Here is an 18,658-nt window from a genome sequence, read left to right as displayed (position 1 = left end):
CACCCAGGCAAGGACAGAGCGCCAAGCGGCCCTGCCAAAAGGACAAAACCCTGGAAGACAATACAGCACCGTGGCTTGCTCTGGCTTCTCATCCTCCTCGCTGTCTGAGCTCTCTCCGTGAGGTGGCAAGGCCGGAGTCAGGGAGTCCAGCCCCACGTCCCAAGTGAAGCCAGAAGACAGCTGCAGCCGGGGCGCTTCTGCCAGCCTGGTCTGCTTCTCCTGGAGGATCACAGGTGCACGTGAGGAAAGCACTGGACACGGGCTGCCCCTGGTCTCCAGCTCCCTCCCTCCTGGAGGAGCAGGGACTCCCACGGTGCCCAGAGACCTCTCCTCTGCTCCCAGGGCCAGGCTAGGCCCCAGTCCACTGCGGAAACCTCATGGTAGTGACATAAAAGCTTTCTTTGTTAGTAAGTAAATCTAAGTAATAATTTTTGAACTAGATATGCATACACATATATACCCATGTGTATAAAACAACAGTAGAGCTAGGACAGAGGTATGAAAAATGACACCTAAAGTCTGGGAAGCCTTCCACACCCATCCTCAGGTCCAGGAGTGCTGTCCTCACTTCTCAGACCAGGACCCAGGCTCAGAAAGGCCAAGCTTCCTTTTCTCTGCCCATCCCACTAACTTAATTCGGCTCCATCCAATAACTTCAATTAGAATAGATTTTTAGGAGTTCCCGTCGTGGTGCAGTGGTTAACAAATCCGACTAGGAACCATGAGGTTGCGGGTTTGGTCCCTGCCCTTGCTCAGTGGGTTGACGATCCGGCGTTGCCATGAGCTGTGGTGTAGGTTGCAGACGGGGCTCGGATCCTGCATTGCTGTGGCTCTGGTGTGGGCCGGTGGCTACAGCTCTGATTCGACCCCTAGCCTGGGAACCTCCATATGTCGCGGGAGCGGCCCAAGAAATGGCCAAAAAAAGACCAAAAAAAAAAAAAAAAAAAAAGAATAGATTTTTACAGCTCACTCAATGGCTGAAGCAGGGCACTCTCCTCGGGAGCTGATGACCAACCAAGGAGAAGCTGCCCACCTTCTCCTATTTTACAGAAAAGGAAGAAGATGGTACTGAAGACAACCCAGCCCTCAGGCAGGAGACTGGAGTGCCCTCCCGGAGGGGCCTTTTCTCCCCGTTCAGCGCTGCCCTCACCTTGGGCCGCATGCCTGTCTCTTCCACCTCCTCTTCTCCTTCCCGGTAATACACTTCCACACCGCTGTCCTCCTCCTCGGACAGAGCAGCCTTCTTCTGCTTCTTGTTCACGCTTTCCTGGAGTGACGGGCAGGGAAAATGCTGAGCCTTGCTTCATGCGCAGGGCACTGCCCTCCCTCTGCCCCAGCCCGCAGCACCCCATGCCCCATATCACTCAGGCCACTCTTGGCCTAGAGGCTAGGCAGCTGCCCAGCAGCTTCTGAAAGGTTCTCCCTTTCCCGAGGGGAGGCCACCCTCCCCGAGGGCCGCACCTGTTCACTCGCAGACTCCGGGTGCGGCCGCTTGCCCGGCTTCTTTGCCCGTGGCCTCTGGGGCTCTTTCGTCTCCCTGCTGGGCAGCGGTGCCTCCTCCTGCTCCTTCCCACTACTCTTCTCTTTCCTTTTCTGTCTCTTTCTCTCCTCCGTCTCGCCTTCTCCTTTGTGCTCTCTCTCCTCTGCCTCTGTGTCCCTCCCCTCCTGCTTCAGATGTGGCAGCCTTGGGGAGGCCGAAAACACGTCCGGCTTTCCAGTGTCACCAGGGAGGAAGGACAGCTCCACCAGGTTCTCCCGGCGGTTCAGGCTATAACGACAGGGACGCAGGGAGAGGCGACAATGAGGACAACATAGAAAGCATGACGGGTACAGCGCACAGCCCACAGTTTTTGGGGCCGTGCCCCCACCTGCCTCGGAATCCAGCCAGTAAGCTTAGAAATGGTTTGCACACTGTATCAAGCTTCACAGAAAAATACCCAAGGCAGCTGTAATAGCCCATTCTCTGTCAACAACAGGTGCCTGTGCAGAGAAAAGTCTCCACATCTGCCTTTAGGAGCTGAGGCGGAAGGCTCCAAACAAACGGATTTCATTTATCTGAATAATGAATTCACCACTACCTAAGCCATTAGGTTTAAGGTTTACCTCTAAATCTCCTCCTGAGGGCTCCCAGAGAAAGGGCTGAGAGAGAGAGGGAGGGAAAGCGAAGGCACCTACCTTAGGACCTTGGCTGTGAGCAGCTTCCCTTCAGGGAGGTATTTGTCATAAAGAGCATTCCTGGTCGGGCTGTGCTGGGAGACATGCGAGTAGCGGGCCAAACCCGTAACCGAGGGGCCAAGGCTGACGAGAGAGAGAGAGACACACACGAAGGTTCCATGGTCATAAAAACTACAGAGTCCCAACCAAACCTGGTGCCTCCACTTTCCCAGAGACCCAAGTCGTGAGCAGGATTTACAGGTGACCTAAGTTCCTGGCATTCAACAAAATAGAGGGCTTTGTAAACTAGAAAAAGTATCTAGCATAATGAAGACATGACCAAAAGGTATTTTTCGCACCGTTATCAGAGCATCACAATGTAGAAATCATAACCTGCTAGAAAAGAAGAAAATGAGGGAGTTCCCGTCCTGGCTCAGTGGAAACAAATCCAACTAGGAACCATGAGGTTGTGGGTTCGATACCTGGCTTCGGTTAAGGATCCAGTGTTGCCGTGAGCTGTGGTGTAGGTCGCAGACGCAGCTCAGATCTGGCGTGGCTGTGGTGTAGGCCGGCAGCTGTAGCTCGGATTCGACCCCTAGCCTGGGAACCTCCATATGCTGCAGGTGTGGCCCTAAAAAGACAAAAGACAAAAGACCAAAAAAAGAAGAAGAAGAAAATGAGGAAATTACAGCAGGGAAGGCTGTAACATCTAGTGGTTGTGAACACTATGCGATCCCACGGAACATTTATAGACCATGGACACACAGTATACTCTGTCTAAAACACAAAACAAGAATAATTCAAAACCTTTTTGGGAGTTCCCGTCATGGCGCAGTGGTTAACGAATCTGACTAGGAACCACGAGGTTGTAGGTTCGATCCCTGGCCTTGCTCAGTGGGTTAAGGATCTGGAGTTGCTGTGAGCTGTGGTGTATGTTACAGACGCGGCTCGGATCCAGGATTGCTGTGGCTATGGCATAGGCCGGCGGCTACAGCTCTGACTAGACCCCTAGCCTGGAAACCTCCATACACCGTGGGAAACGGCCCTAGAAAAGGCAAAACGACAAAAAAAACAAAAACAAAAACAAAAAAAACACCCACCTTTTTGAAAGTATACAAAACTTAGAATAAAACACTGGTGGGAGAAAAGAAAATCATGGACATGGAGAACAGACTTATGGTTGCCAAGGGGGAGGGGGAGGGAGTGGGATGGATTGGTAATTTGGGGTTAATAAATGCAAACTATTGCCTTTGGAAGGATAAGCAATATACAGATCCTGCTGTCTAGCACTGGGAACTATATCTAGTCACTTATGATAGAGCAGGATAATGTGAGGAAAAAAAAATGTACCTATGTGTGACTGGGTCACCTTGTTGTACAATAGAAAACTGACAGAACACTGTAAATCAGCTATAAATGGAAAAAAATAAAAATCATTAAAAAATTTTAAAAATAAAGATATTGAGGAGTTCCAAAAAAAACCCAAAACACTGGTGGGAACTCAAACTCCTCTTCCTTCACTATTCCCCCCAGAGAGACTGAGGAGAGCAGTGGGCCAACCCAGGACAGACCCCAGGGCGACACTCAGGTCCCACCCAGTCCCCAGGCTCCACCTCACTCACCCCAAGAGCACACCGGATGGCTGGATGGACTTCACGTAGCCCCTCAGGAGCTGCCCTTCCTCAATGTCCTGGGTGGAGTTAATCTCGGGATCCACTATTTTGCTTTTCGTGTCCGGGTTTGTCCTAAAGGAATAAAAGGTTACACACATGAACCTCTAACCCTTTTCCCCACCCCACCCCCAGCTCATCTGTGATGATCACACTTGGCAAGAATATGACTCTGGACCCATCACTAGGACCTCAACTCCAGAGCCCAGTCCTCCCTGCCCCTGAGGTCCTGTTGGTGGGGGACGGCTTTAATGGCAATAGGGAGAGGCTGAGTAAGCCACAGGGAGGTCAAAGCTTATAAACATCCACTGCAGACCAGGACCCCGGGCTAATCCACGTCAAGGCACACTTGCCCCTTCTAGGGAACCCTGGAGGCTAAGTCCCCTCCCCTCACCAGGTATGGCACCCTTCGATACCACTCGATGTGTGAACCTCTCCCTGGGAGACAAGAACCTGAGCAGACAGGTTCTTCTACAATCTGAATGTCCTCAGCCTCTCTGGATAAAAATGGGGGCAAGGAGGGAGGCAAGCTGGGGGGCCCAAAGCTCTGTGTCAGATCCACGCGGCCTCTCCTTGGTCCTCTGGGGGGTTCACCCCCAATTCCTGTCCTGACAACACACCCACCTGGATGATCGCAGAGACAAAGTCAACACAGGGCCTGCATTGGACAGGACATAACACCTGGAATGAGAGCAAAAGAAAAGGCTGACGCCACACCTCCGGAGACGAGAGGGCCTTGGCTTCCTCTTCACGAGGCAGAGCAACTGGTGGGTGAGGGCGCTCTTCTTCATTCTGCTGACCACCTGCTCAGGGACTCGGGGCAAGTCCCCTCTCTGGGGCTCAGTTTACTAGTCCGTCAATAACACTACTTGCTCTTCTCATCCAAGAAGGGTGCTGGGAGGAGAAAACAAGAGAGACGCGCAAGCCCTCTGGAGGCACACAGAGCCATGCCGGGAGGACTGAGGAGGTGAGACCAGCCTGTGTCGGTGGACCTCGTGGAGAGACAGACTCATCACCGGAAACCATGGCAGGGGACAGCCTGGTACCCCTACAGGCTCATAGCAGCAGTTCAGAGGAGGCCCATCAGTGAGGCTAAGCATGGGAGGCTTCTGGGAGGGAGAGCAGGGTTTACTCTTAGGGTGGGTTTTCCAAACTCACTTCATTTAAAATGGCAAGTAGCAGCCCAGTTGCAAAGTATAGAATCTCATCAGTAGAAAGGATCTAGGCAACACCATAGACCAAATTCTCTCATGATAGGCGCCTGCCTTTTCTACCAGGGCAGGAAAGGACCTGGTGACACCATCTACCCTTAGGCAATTGACTTATCCACATTTGACAGATGAAAGAATTACAACTGAATGCTACTCATACAATTAACTATAATAAAATGTATTTTTAAAAAATATTTTGCTAAAAAAAAAAAAAAAATCACACCCGTATTTTGTAAGCCTCAAGAAATAAAGCAGAGGAGTTCCTGTTGTGGCCCAGCTGGTTAAGAACACGACTATTACCCATGAGGATGCAGGTTTGATCCCTGGCTTCGTTCAGTAGGTTAAAGGATCCTGCACTGCCACAAGCTGAGGTGTAGATCGCAGATGTGGCTCAGATCTGGTGTGGCTGTAGCTGTGGCAGAGGCCAGAAGCTGCAGCTCTGATTCAACCCCTAGCCTGGGAACTTCCATAAGCCACAGGTGTGGCCCTAACAAGCAAAAAAAAAAAAAAGAAGAAGAAGAAACAAATCAGAGATGATCCAGGATTTCTCTCTGACTCCTTCTTCTGCTCCTAGGCCCTGAGTATTTTTGTGCCATTTAGCTCTAACAAGTGGTTAAGAATTCAGGCAGGTGCTGGTGGCAGGGACACTTGAGATGGGAAAGATCGATCACTACTTTGCAACCTCTGTCTCCTGAGGACATCTGCTCCACTGCTGGATAACTTGGATTGTCAGGAAAGTCAGCATTATACCAAGCTGAAATATGCCTCTCCAATGCTAGTTTATTCAGGCTATAAGATGGTTTTAAAACTCTGAGGTAGGTTCATTTTTGTGAATTCAAAACAGTTCATAAATAAAGTATCCCAACTGCAAAAGGTTACTACTTTCCTACAGAGAACATGTACCTCTCAATTTTTTTTAAATTAAATGTATGAATGCTTCAATATTAAAATGACAAAGCAACTTGGCCAAGCAAAGTACAGAACAAACATAAACATCCAATAAACATGAAAAATGACCGTAAGAGAAATGTAAGTTAAAACGAGAGATCATTTTAGCCTATTCAATGACAAAGACTTAAAATTAAGAATATCCAATGTGGATAAGGGTGTAAGAAATGAACAGTCAGGAGTTCCCATTGTGGAGTAGTAGAAACGAATTCAACTAGGAACCATGAAGTTGCGGGTTTGATCCCTAGCCTCGCTCAGTGGGTTAAGGATCCAGCATTGCCATGAGCTATGGTGTAGCTCACAGACTCGGCCTATATTTGGTGTTGCTGTGGCTGTGGCATAGGCCAGCAGCTATAGCTCCGATTAGACCCCTAGCCTGGGAACCTCCATATGCCGTGAGAGTGGCCCTAAAAAGACAAAAGACAAAAAAAAAAAAAAGAAGTTCCTGTCGTGGCTCAGTGGCTAACAAATCCAACTAGGAACCATGAGTTTGCGGGTTCGATCCCTGGCCTCGCTCAGTGGGTTAAGGATCCGGCATTGCCATGAGCTGTGGTGTAGGTTGCAGAAGCAGCTCAGATACCGTTTGCTGCGGCTCTGGTGTAGGCCGGCAGCTATAGCTCCAATTAGACCCTAGCCTGGTAACCTCCATATGCCTTGGGTGCAGCCCTAGAAAAGACAAAAAAGACAAAAAAAAAAAAAAAAAAAAGAATAGTCATATTTATTGTTAATGGACATAAAAATTAGCACAGTTCTTTTGGAAGGCACTTTGGGAAAATGGAAAACATTGTTTGACCCATCAATTTTACTTCTTAGAATTTATTGCAGATATGCTTGCACTATATCCAAACATATGGTGCAAAGATGGAAACTTCAACATTACTGTCCATCAACAGAATTGTTTAAATAAACTGTGATTTTTAAAAAAAAACACATAATGGGGAGCTCCTGCGGTGATGCAATGGGATCAGCAGCATCTTGGGAGCCCTGGTATTCAGGTTTGATCCCTGGCTCAGCACAGGGGCAGAGAGGGTTTAAGGATACAGCTTTGCAGCAGCTGCAGTTTAGGTCACAACTGCAGCTTGGATCTGACACCTGCCCTGGGAGCTCCATATGGGGGGGCCAAAAATGGAAGAAAACAAAAAAAAAAATCAGCAACCAAAAAACCCACATGATGGAATACTAAAAAAGTATTCCATTGACTTCAACACACCAGCAAAGGAAAAGAAAATGTTCATGATAAACTGTTATGAGAAAAAAGCAAGTTTACAGCAAAGTATATAAAATGAAATTCTACTGTGAAGTAAGGGCAAATTATACCCATATATGTTAAAGTCTTGAAAGATAAAGATCAAAGTATATAATGGCAAAAAGTGGTAGAGAAAGGGAGGAGCAATAGCAATTTTCATTTTACATTTTATGCACTATTTTTTTCTGGTACAAAATCACATCTTTAATTAAAAACAAACAAAAAAGCTCCCGCCAATCCCACAGATAGCTAAAAAGAGGACGAGAAGCTGGCCTACCTGACAATCTTCTGTGGGGTAAAGTCCTCCAGGGGCGTCTCTGAGAAGGAGTCACTCACGTGAAATATATTGACTTTTCCGATCTTCCCGAAGGGGAAGGAGACCATCAGCCCCTCCTTGGGGGTCACCTTCACCACGCGGCCCATGGCCACTTCCCCTTTCTCCATCTTGTGAGGACCTGCAGGAGGAGAATGAACAAGATTCAGGGAAGAGGAAATGAGCCAAGAAATAAGCTGGGGGAGTTCCCGTCGTGGCTCAGTGGTTAACGAATCCAACTAGGAACCATGAGGTTGCGGGTACGATCCCTGACCTTGCTCAGTGGGTTAAGGATCTGGTGTTGCCGTGAGCTGTGGTGTAGGTCGCAGACGAAGCTCGGATCCCACATTGCTGTGGCTCTGGTGTAGGCTGGCAGCTACAGGGTCCGATTTGACCCCTAGCCTGGGAACCTCCATATGCCACGGGAGTGGCCCCAGAAATGGCAAAAAGACAAAAAAAAAAAAAAAAAAAAAAAAAGAAAGAAAAGAAAGAAAGAAAAGAAAGAAGCTGGGATGCTGGCCATCTACAGGGCAGGGGAGGTGGAGGCATCCAGATTCTGGGATGTTTAGGCTGAGAGGCCCAGAATGATCACACAGACCCAGATCACCGTGCCACCTACACAAGAATCCTGGGCCCATGTCCAGGTGGACAACTCTTTCTAAGAGACCTATGAAAGCCAGCTGTGTAGGTAAAGGTGACTCAGACACAGGCCACAGAAAAAAACTATTCCAAGGACATGGCCAGCACACTAGGCTTTCTGAGCACCCCTTCACCGTGGGGAATGACTGAAGACCCCTTCCCACTCCTTCCTACCCCCACCCTCCCTGACCAGGTCCCATGTCATCACCACACCTATGAGTGAGAGACACAAGAAGGCCTTGGAGGAATCTGGGCCGACCACGGTGGCCTTCAGGGCCTGGCCAATCTGGAACTTCTTATCTGGATGTTTCAGAACCTGTGAGGACAAGAAAATTCCTCTGATGTTTGGAGAATGGCCTGTCATTTATCCAAAACAACAGCACTGAAGTCAGCACAGTATCTCCCAAACCAATTCCCGAATAAACACACTGTAAGCACGTGACAGACCCTGAGTCAAGCTCAGGGTTTCCTCTCCAGGGATCTCAGGCACACCTACCTTGAAGCTAAGAGACATGAGCAACAAGGGAATTCTCCCCCGGATATCTGGAGCAATCTCCACCTCAAGCCATTTCTTAACCACGTTGTACTGGGGAAAAAAAAAAAATAAAACAGGAAGAGAAATGGAGTGCAGCAGATACAATCATCTCTTCTTTTCCCTTCAATAAAACACTCTCTGAAAATCACAGGGCTGAAAGGGCCCTAAGCCTACACTTTTCCCCAAGGAAGAGGAGCCCACCTCTACACCTCAGTGGCCCTGTCCAACCTCCACTTCCCACAGGCTTCACTCAGAGGCTAGCTCAGAGCCTCCCAAGCGCAGCAGAGCATGTACCCCTCCTGGTGCCTCAGCTGATGAGGCAAAAAAGCCTCAGAAGCGTCCTCAAGCAGTAAGACCAATCCCACTGACCTGTGACCTCCTCCAAACTGTGCTGTGCCCAGTGACTTCAGGGACTAACATCTCATTTCTAAATCAAATTAATTTCACTACTGACAGTGTTCTGCCCTAAATATATACCCCAATTTTCAAGTCAACTCAACAAAACATTTCCCAAGCAGCCACTATGTATATGCCATGAGAGTGATAATAAAAGCCAGGTTCTGCCTTCAGCGAGGTGACAGTTTACAAAGAGCAAGTCAAATGAATATGCAAATAACTAGAGGAGTCCCCATTATGGTGCAGCAGAATGAATCCCACTAGTATCCATGAGGATGCAGGTTCAATCCCTGGCCTCGCTCAGTGGGTTGGGGATCCAGCGGTGCCTTGAGCTGTGCTGTAGGTTGCAGACGTGGTTTGGATCTCGCACTGCTGTGGTGTAGCTGTGACTGGCAGCTGTAGCTCTGATTCAACCCCTAGCCTGGGAACTTCCATATACCATGGGTGTGGCCCTTAAAAAAAAAAAAAAAAAAAAGGCAAATAACTAGAGCAGCAAGCAACATGATGGAACACAATGCTATGGGATGCTACAGGAGGAGTAAGAAGGGAGGGTTATCTGTGCTGCACCTGGCAGGGTTGTGGGCAACAGGAATAGAGGGTACCCCGGTATGGAAGTAAAAACAAGAAGGGGAAAAGAGAGAGGAGGTTTTTAGTGTGATTGGTACACCAGATTTGTGAAGTCAGATTATGAGGAGCTTTAAATACCACTCTGAGGCAACCTGGGTTCATGAATATCTATAGACAAGAGGTAACCAAAGGGATCAAGAGCCATGGACATACTCAGATAGAGGCTCATGGAGGAAGCATCTGGAAGCAAGGAAGAATCGCCCCTCAAGGTCAAGCCTAGACCAACGCTCTCTCTCATATATTCCAATCGTACAGTTCTCCCTGATCTCCTCCCTTTACTCAACTCCTATTCCACCTGCCATTAGAACACATAATCTGGCTCCCAATTACATACTGCTTTGCACTGTTCCTGAACTTCATAAAAGGCAAGAATCTAAAGTCCAACACTTTATTTTAAATAAAATACTTCTATTTTTATTTAAAAGATTTTATTTCTGCAGTTTCCTTCATGGCTCAGTGGTTAGCGAACCTGACTAGGATCTGGCCTTGCCTGACTAGCTGTGGGGTAGGTCACAGATGCGGCTCACATTGCCGTGGCTGGGGTGTAGCTCCAATTCAACTGAATTGGAGCTGTAGCTCCAATTCAACCCCTAGGCTGGGAACCTCCACATGCCACAAGTGCAGCCCTAAAAAAAGCAAAAAATAAATAAATAAAATATTTTATTTCTGTGTGTGTTTTGAAAAACTTTGTGCACACTGAAATTTGAATTTTACATTATTTAATATAAGATAAAATACTGGATTTAAAATCTTGCTCTATGACATATTTTTCTTTCCATTTTGTACAATTAATCTATAGATATGTGGAATTGTGAGTTGCTTACTAGCTGTTTTGCAAGCCATAAATTTAGCTCCTTGATTAGACTGGAGGTTTTCTAGGAGCAGAGGCCTTCTGTTGTTTCCCACAAACCAGCATGGCAGCAAACACAGATTCAAAGCCTGGTGTGAATGGTCACTGTCAGCTGCTCCCCCTCTTCTCCTGTAAGAAGGATGGCATCACACTGCAGGGCATGCACTACTCACCTTCTTCAAGAAGCAAGTCACAGTCTGACCAGCCTTGTACTGTTTAATCTTCTCCAAGGGGCTAACAGAGTGAGTGTTGAGAGCAGTGTGGCCATCCTCCTTCAGCTCACTGTTTGCAGAAAGGCAACAGAAAAGAGTAAAACAACCTCTGGATAAGCTGCTAGCTTGAAACTATCTCCCCCATGTGGCCATGGATCAACTGTTCGGGACTCCCCTAACACAGACGCACCCACCACGCACGGCCCCATTTCTCTCCTTAGAGGGGAAAGAATGTTCACAATACCTGCACAAAAGCTAATCCTTTCCAACTCACTCACCTAGGTATGAACAAGCGCTAAGTTAGGCAGCCAACCATAACCTTTATAAGTTTAGGAAACAAAACTGTTTTAGTTCTTTCAATATTTCTGCTATTGCTTTACAGTTTTCAGAAATGTTTTCACAAATAATCTGCCACTAAATGTAACAATACTCTCATGTGTGAATGAGGTAGGACTGATATTATTCAATTCATTTTATGCAACTGACCCAGAAGTTGAAATCAGAGCTCGCAACTCAAAAATCCAGGGCTCTGTCCCCTGTGCTCCCTTGCCATTATTGCTTTCCTGAGCCTCCTTTTCTTCTTAGAAAAGCAACAAGGAGATGTGGTCTGAAAGTTTTCAGTCTACAAATTACTTCAAAGGAATCAAAGAATTCCCACTGTTTCAACTTAGCACAGCTTACCAAATTAAAATTCTAAAATAAAACAGAAACCAACCATAAAATGGTACAATAATATAGCGAGCCCTGGAGAATACAGAAACTCACGAAACACATACTAGTAAAGCAGAAATGCATATAATCCTATGACCCAGTAATTCCACCCTGGAGAAACCCCTGCACGGATAAGCATTGGAACAAATTCAAGGATGTTCACTCTGGCATTATTTGTAAAAGGGGAGAACTGGAAACAACCTTAAATGTCCTCCATCAGTTTGAGAATATACATATGGTTTAGCACAGTCACAGGACAGATTACTATGTTAACTATGGACACAAAAACAAATCTAAAAACAAAATTTTGAGTGAAAAAAACAAGTTGCAGAATACAGCATTCTATTTAGGTAAAATTTGAAAACCACACAAAATAACTTTTTTTTTTTGTCTTTTTTTTTTTTTCTGTCTTTTTGCCATTTCTTGGGCCTCTCCCTCGGCATATGGAGGTTCCCAGGCTAGGGGTCGAATCGGAGCTATAGCCATCGGCCTACGCCACAGCCACAGCAATGCGGGATCCGAGCCGCATCTGCAACCTACACCACAGCTCACAGCAATGCCGGATCCTTAACCCACTGAGCAAGGCCAGGGATCAAACCCGCAACCTCATGGTTCCTAGTCGGATTCGCTAACCACTGAGCCATGACGGGAACTCCAACACACAAAATAACTTTTTGTAGATTATATATATGTATGTGTGTGTGTGTGTGTGTGTGTGTGTGTGTGAAAAAAAAAAATATATATATGCAAGAGCTGGATATATGTCAAATAATGGAGAATTTACTCTCTGGGGGTAGAGGGAGAAGCCTGGGAAGGGAGAATCTATAAAATGTTATTTATTAAAACACACACAGGGGAGGTCCCATCATGGCTCAGCAGAAACGAATCTGACTAGTCTCCATAAGGACACAGATTCAATCCCTGGCCTTGTTCAGTGGGTTAAGGATCCAGCATTGCCGTGAGCTGTGGTGTAGGTCGCAGATGCAGCTTGGATCTGGCATTGCTATGACTATGGTGTAGGCCAGTGGCTACACCTCCGATTCGACCCCTAGCCTGGAAACTTCCATATGCTATGGGTTTGGCCATGAAAAAAACCAAAAAAACCCACAAAAAAACAAAAACAAAAACACACACACACAATGTCTATGTGCCTTGCTCTCTAATAGGCAATTTACATTCATTATCTATGATGTTTATATAAATATAGTTAGGATGAAAAAACATATTCCCTCAATAGCTGACACTGAGGTCCCTGCTATGAACTAAATTCTGGCACACGCCACCACCACCCACCAACACTCACATGTTGAAGTATCAACTTCCAATACCTCAGAATGTGACTGTATTTGGAGATAAGGCATTTAAAGAGGCAATTAAGTTAAAACAAAGTCCTCGGGGTGGGCCTTAATCCAATATGACTGGTGTCCTTATAAGAAATTAGGCTACAACTCAATAACAACAACAAAAACCTGACTGAAAAACAGGACTTGAAAAGACTTTTCTCCAGAGACATATATACCTAATGTCCAAAAAGCATAGGGAAACGTGCTCAACATCACTAATAATTAAGGAAAGACAAATCAAAACTACTGTAGCAGGAATTCCAGAGGTACATGTGAAGACTCCTCAACTGCTCTGCCCTAACTTTTGCCCCTCCAAAGGAGTAACTGAGCAGGAAGCATCTTATCTAGCTTGAGTGACCCTCACCAACTCTGAGCTCAGCTCTAGCACACAGGACATTGTTTGTTCACAAGATCTCCATATACGAGTGGGGAATAAAAATACTGACTACATTGGAGTTCCTGTGTGGCTCAGGGGGTTAAGAATCTGGCATTGACACCACGGCAGCTAGGGTCATTGCCGTGGTATGGGTTTGATCCCTCACCCGAGTAATTCTGCATACCACAGGTGTGGCCAGAAAAAGAATTACACCGACTACATTTCCTCAGTAAGTCAACACCACCAATTAAATACATGTTTTTTCCTCCTGATTTTGACACGCCCCTGGCAGCATTCATTATTTTAAGATATCTATCCATAGAAGCAACCTATGTGTCTATCGACAGATGAATGGATAAAGAAGGTGTAGTACATACATACAATGGAATATTACTCAGCCATAAAAAAGAATGAAATAATGTCATTTGCAGAAACATGGATAGACCTAGAGATTATCATACTAAGCGAACTACACCAAAGACAAATATCATATGATATTACTTATATGTGGAAAACAAAAAAAAAAAAAAATGAACTTATTTATAAAACAGAGGTAGACTCAGAGATACGGAAAATAAACTGGTTACCTAAAGGGAAAAGGGCTGGGGAGGAATAAATTAAGAGTTTGGCATACAAACTACTACACAGGAGTTTCCGTCATGGCTCAGCGGTCAACAAACCCCATTAGGAACCATGAGGTTGCAGGTTCGATCCCTGGCCTCGCTCACTGGGTTAAGGATCCAGTGTTGCAGTGAGCTGTGGTGTAAGTCACAGACGAGGCTTGGATCTGGCGTTGCTGTGGCTGTGGCATAGGCTGGCGGCTACAGCTCCAGTATGACCCCTAGCCTGGGAACCTCCATATACCACTAGTGTGGCCCTAAAAAGGAAAAAAAAAAAAAAACCTACTATATAATAAATAACAAGGTCCTACTGTTATAACACAGGGAACTATACTCAATATCTTATAATAACCCATAATAGAAGAGAAGGTAAAAAAAAGAGTATACACACACATACACATATAAGTATTTGTGTATAACTGAATCACTTTGCTGTATATATGAAACTAGCACAACACTGTAAATCAACTATATTCCAATAAAATTTTTTTAAAAAATCTACCCTTATCTTGAATAAACTACTTGACTGCAACCCTTAAACAAGACCTCACACTTCAGAAGTGAAGACATTGCAGGCTAAAACTTCAAATATGAGGACATCTCTGTTTTTACCACAAAGGAACACAATCAAATCTACAAAACTAAGGAAACCACAGTTTAAACAAATCGGAGAGTGTGCATCCACCAAATCTCATTATTCTGGAACTAAAGGGCTTATTTTAAAGTTCAAGTGTGTTGTTAGCATCTGGAACTCAAGGTTCCAAGAATATTTCCCTACCTCAGACGCAATCCTTCTCAGAAATACCCCACTTCTATTCTGTGCCCTTCAGGATGCTGACCAAATATGGACGCTGACCACCTTTGGAAAGTTTCTTAAGAGGCCCTTTCCTAACATCCTGGGCACATAAGACTTAGAGTCTGGATGGATCCGGGCCTCATGCTACAGGGGCACTTTGCACGGTCCCGTGAATCTAGCTTTGCTCACTGATGCCCTATCAGTTCCAAGAGGCTGGGGTTTTTTGTTTGTTTGTTTGTTTTTAATGGGGGAAGCAGAAGTAGATAGGCCTATGAATCAACATGCTTAAGATCCTCTGAAAGAATGACCCCAGAAAGGAGCTCCCGCTGTGGCACACAGGTTAGGGATCCAGCAGTGTCTCTGTGGTGATGCAAGTTTGACCCCTGGCCCAGCGCAATGGGTTAGGGATCCGGTGTTGCTACAGCTGTGGCCTGGGATCATAATGCCACATGCAGCCAGAAGAAAAAGAAAAAAAAAAAAAAAAAAAAAAAAAGAATGACTCCAGACAAGTTGGATCCACCTCTATATGGAACTACTAGTTCTACTAGTTCACTCAGAATTCCTCACAGAACATCCCTCTGGACCCAAAAGAGCATGACCTAAAATTTCAGTCATCAGGCAGCAGCAGTCCACACTCAAAGAATAGGTATTCTTGGCTATATGGTGTTTACTTAGGGAATTTCTGAGCTAGAAAATTGGGCTGAGAGCAAAAATGTTTCTTTTTCTTACATGTCAACAGACCTGCAATCAGCCTTTACATTGATATTTAAACCCTGAATATAACTTTCACTTTAATTTTCACATAATCCCTCTAATTAGCCCTATGAGAGTCAGACAAATAATCCCTGCTAGAGAAGTAAGACAACCAGGACAGAGGGCAGCAAAGTTAAGTCACAACACTGGCTGAATCAAGACTAGAACTCTGGGAGTTTCCTGGTGGTCTAGCGGTTAGCATTTAGCACTTTCACGGCTGCGGTCTGGGTTCAGTCCCTAGTCTGGGAGCTAAGATCCCTCATCAAGCCTCTGAACGCAGAAGCCAAAACAAACAACACACAAGACTAGATCTGAGTCTCCTGACTCCAAAGCCCCGTGCTCCTTCCACGAGACCACCGGAGTTCCCCTCACCTTGGCCGCACACTCAGCTCCGGGATGGTTCGAATAAATCTGGGATGACTTATTGGCAGAAACCTGGAGAGACAAACAAGTTCAGATCATTTCTCTCATTCTCTCTAACACCACAATCTGGAGACTAGAATTTCTAACTTCCCACCACACCAAGCTTAAAAACTACCAGCTCCACTGCCACACCACCCACTGGTAATGCATCAGGCCTGAAGCATCAGTAAATATTAAGGAGCTGGCTCATCTAATTTTTGAGTATTGTCATATTAAACCCTGAAAAGATTTTTCCTTACAGACTATATTCTTCAACTCTTTCATTCTAAAAATAAGAAAACTGAGGTCTGGCAAGGACAAATGACTTACTAAAGATCCTACAGTTACTGAAATTAATATGCAAATTACTGGCTAGACTTTGAATCCTTTTTTTGCTTTTCTTATAGCAAGGATTTCTGCTGCAAAAACCATACTGTCACCAGATTTAAGGTAAACAAGATTTAGGGTATGCAGTGGAGAATGGATTACATTAACTGCTGAATACACCGAGCAGTAACTCTGTGCCAGACAGCCCTCCAGGCACACCACACGCGACATGTTCCCTCTTCCAATCTTGTCAACGGCCCAGCAAGGTAGTCAGTACCATGACTCTCACTTCACAAATTCGGAAAATAAAACTCAGAGAGTTAAGTAACTACTTAAATCATGCTTGCAGAATTGTAGTAGCCAATTTGGAATTCAAACCCAGAGCTGACTCTGAATCAACGCTCTTAACCACTACATCATAACAGCATTAAAAAAAAAAAAAAAAAAAAAAAAAAAGACATAAAAAAGGATTCTTTGGTGAATGTTCTGGTAAACTATAAGAAAATCTAATTTGTACACAACTTTTTGGAACCTGCCTCAGTTCCATTTGCCTCCCACGATTAGAACATGACAATCTCCCATCCCCCAAAGCCTCCATACTTGAACGTCTTCATGTCTCGCCCACCAATCACTCGGGCAGTGACCTTCTTCCCAACTTTCAGCTTGGTGGTAGGAGACGTGCCCACTGGAACATCATCTAGAATGTGGGAGGCGTGGATACAGCCCACGATGCCATCTTCCAGGGTCACAACCACATGGGTGGGCTTAATGGACTTGACAGTCCCTGTGACCATGTCCCCAATGGACAGGGTGTGCTTCTTTACAGTCCCCACAACCAGAGCCGGATCCACTTCCTCATCCTCATCGACTGTCTCCGAGTCCTTCCGGGTCTGTCTCATGGTCCTCTTGGCAGCTGGCCCCTCAACGGCCAAAAGAAGACCAGTCACTCCTGGTTCTGTGGTACTGAGGGTCAGGGAGACACCCTGCCCCACCTGCAACTTCTCGGAGTCAAAGCGGAAGGTGTCATTGAGGTGAGAGGTCAGGGAGAAAGCTGCCAGGTGGCCAGTCTCCACCAAGGAGGCGACGGCAAAGGTCTCTTCCAAGTGCTGCACAACCGCCTGGTACTCGCCGCCTTTCCTCAGCTGGAAAATAGAAAACCCGTCACAACCACTTCTCACAGAGCACACGTTCTCGTTCATCACCCACTGGGCAGGGAGGACTGGGGAAGCCCTCTGAACCCCTGGGACCCAAGGTTAATCTGAGCTGTAACAAACTAGCCTGCACTCCATCCACTCAGCCTTCTCCTGTGCACGGAGGCGACCTGACTACACTCTAGGTGCCACATCAGAATCACCTAGAGTTAGCCTCTCTTTTGATTTTAGGTCCTATGCTAGAACTAGTGAAAGCAGAACTTTTAAGGTGACTCGGAAGCACAGCCAGGTGACCTCTAATGGTTCTCCGGTTTTCAGACACTGTGGGTCCCACTCTCTTAGTCCTGCAGGTCTCCACTTGATTTACTCCTCCTTTCACTCATTCAACAAAAAGGGTCATTACTGAGAGCTTATTGTGTGCAGGGCAGGTAGCCTGTCTTCCCCAATATCTAGCCTGTGCTCACATGCTTACATCTGCCAGCTTCCCTTGGATGGTAAAATGGAATAGGGACCTGCTAGAAAGCTTAGTGAGGGGCTAATGTTGTTTCCTATTTCTCTTTGTCCCTCAAAGTCTTAAAGTTAAAAGCAACTAGAGATTAAGGATTAAATCTATATAATTCTCTGTAACATATCCTATGCAAACAGGGGCTTAATAACTGCTTTAGACAATGATGTAATATATTATCGCAAGGAGAAAAAAACCACTCGTTCTGAGACTTCCCTTGAACCCGGTTCTTCTCTCACACAAAAGTGTATAGAAGAGGATATAGATGAGCAGCCTGGGGTCAGAACTACCCATAGACGTGTTTTATTTGGTTCATGTGATGTTTTTTAAAAAAAATAGTTTCTGACATTTCCGACATTTATTTCAAGTAAAAAAATACGAATCCTGCCTTCTCTTAAAATTCAAAGACTGGAGTTCCCTTCATGGCTCGGTGGTTAACAAATCCGACTAGGATCCATGAGGATGCAGGTTCGATCCCTGGCCTCGCTCAGTGGTTAAGGATCCAACATTGCCGTGAGCCATGGTGTAAGTGACAAACACGGCTTGGATCCTGTGTTGCTGTGGCATAGGCCAGCAGCTGCGGCTCCAATTCACCCGCTAGCCTGGGAACTTCCATATGCCTCGGTGCAACCCTAAAAAAGCAAAACATAAAAAAAAAAAAAAAAAAAATTTAAGATTTGGAGTTCCCGTCGTGGCGCAGTGGTTAACGAATCCGACTAGGAACCATGAGGTTGCGGGTTCGGTCCCTGCCCTTGCTCAGTGGGTTAAGGATCTGGCGTTGCCATGAGCTGTGGTGTAGGTTGCAGATGCGGCTCGGATCCCGCGTTGCTGTGGCTCTGGCGTAGGCTGGCAACTACAGCTCCGACTCAACCC

General features: G+C 46.0%; 1 protein-coding gene across 7 annotated transcripts in view; it reads right to left on the bottom strand.

Moving 5' to 3' along the window:
* PDCD11 (programmed cell death 11) overlaps positions 1-18,658 on the bottom strand; it is a 54,381-nt gene that overhangs the window by 6,744 nt on the left and 28,979 nt on the right. For 5 of the 7 annotated variants that reach the window (XR_002338757.2, XR_002338760.2, XR_002338761.2 and 2 more), the window contains 12 exons: positions 16,730-17,271; positions 15,773-15,835; positions 10,763-10,871; positions 8,678-8,767; positions 8,395-8,497; positions 7,507-7,684; positions 4,449-4,505; positions 3,777-3,899; positions 2,176-2,298; positions 1,462-1,768; positions 1,151-1,267; positions 70-219 (listed from right to left, as the gene is read on the bottom strand). Coding sequence is in view for 1 of the 7 variants with exons in the window: in XM_021073483.2 (XP_020929142.1) it covers positions 70-219; positions 1,151-1,267; positions 1,462-1,768; positions 2,176-2,298; positions 3,777-3,899; positions 4,449-4,505; positions 7,507-7,684; positions 8,395-8,497; positions 8,678-8,767; positions 10,763-10,871; positions 15,773-15,835; positions 16,730-17,271 (1,962 nt within the window). In the remaining 6 variants the exon portion in view is untranslated. Of the gene's footprint in view, positions 1-69; positions 220-1,150; positions 1,268-1,461; positions 1,769-2,175; positions 2,755-3,167; positions 3,900-4,448; positions 4,506-7,506; positions 7,685-8,394; positions 8,498-8,677; positions 8,768-10,762; positions 10,872-15,772; positions 15,836-16,729; positions 17,272-18,658 lie in introns of all 7 variants that reach the window. The other 2 variants (XR_014826825.1, XR_014826826.1) reach the window with 2 other exon arrangements.

The sequence above is a fragment of the Sus scrofa genome, chromosome 14 (genome assembly GCF_054392235.1).
Source record: "Sus scrofa isolate SSC_HxYL_T2T_F1_AM1 chromosome 14, Sscrofa_HxYL_maternal_Yorkshire_Landrace_v2.0, whole genome shotgun sequence".
Classification (NCBI taxonomy): Eukaryota; Metazoa; Chordata; class Mammalia; order Artiodactyla; family Suidae; genus Sus; species Sus scrofa.
This window is presented reverse-complemented; position numbering and strand designations above follow the sequence as displayed.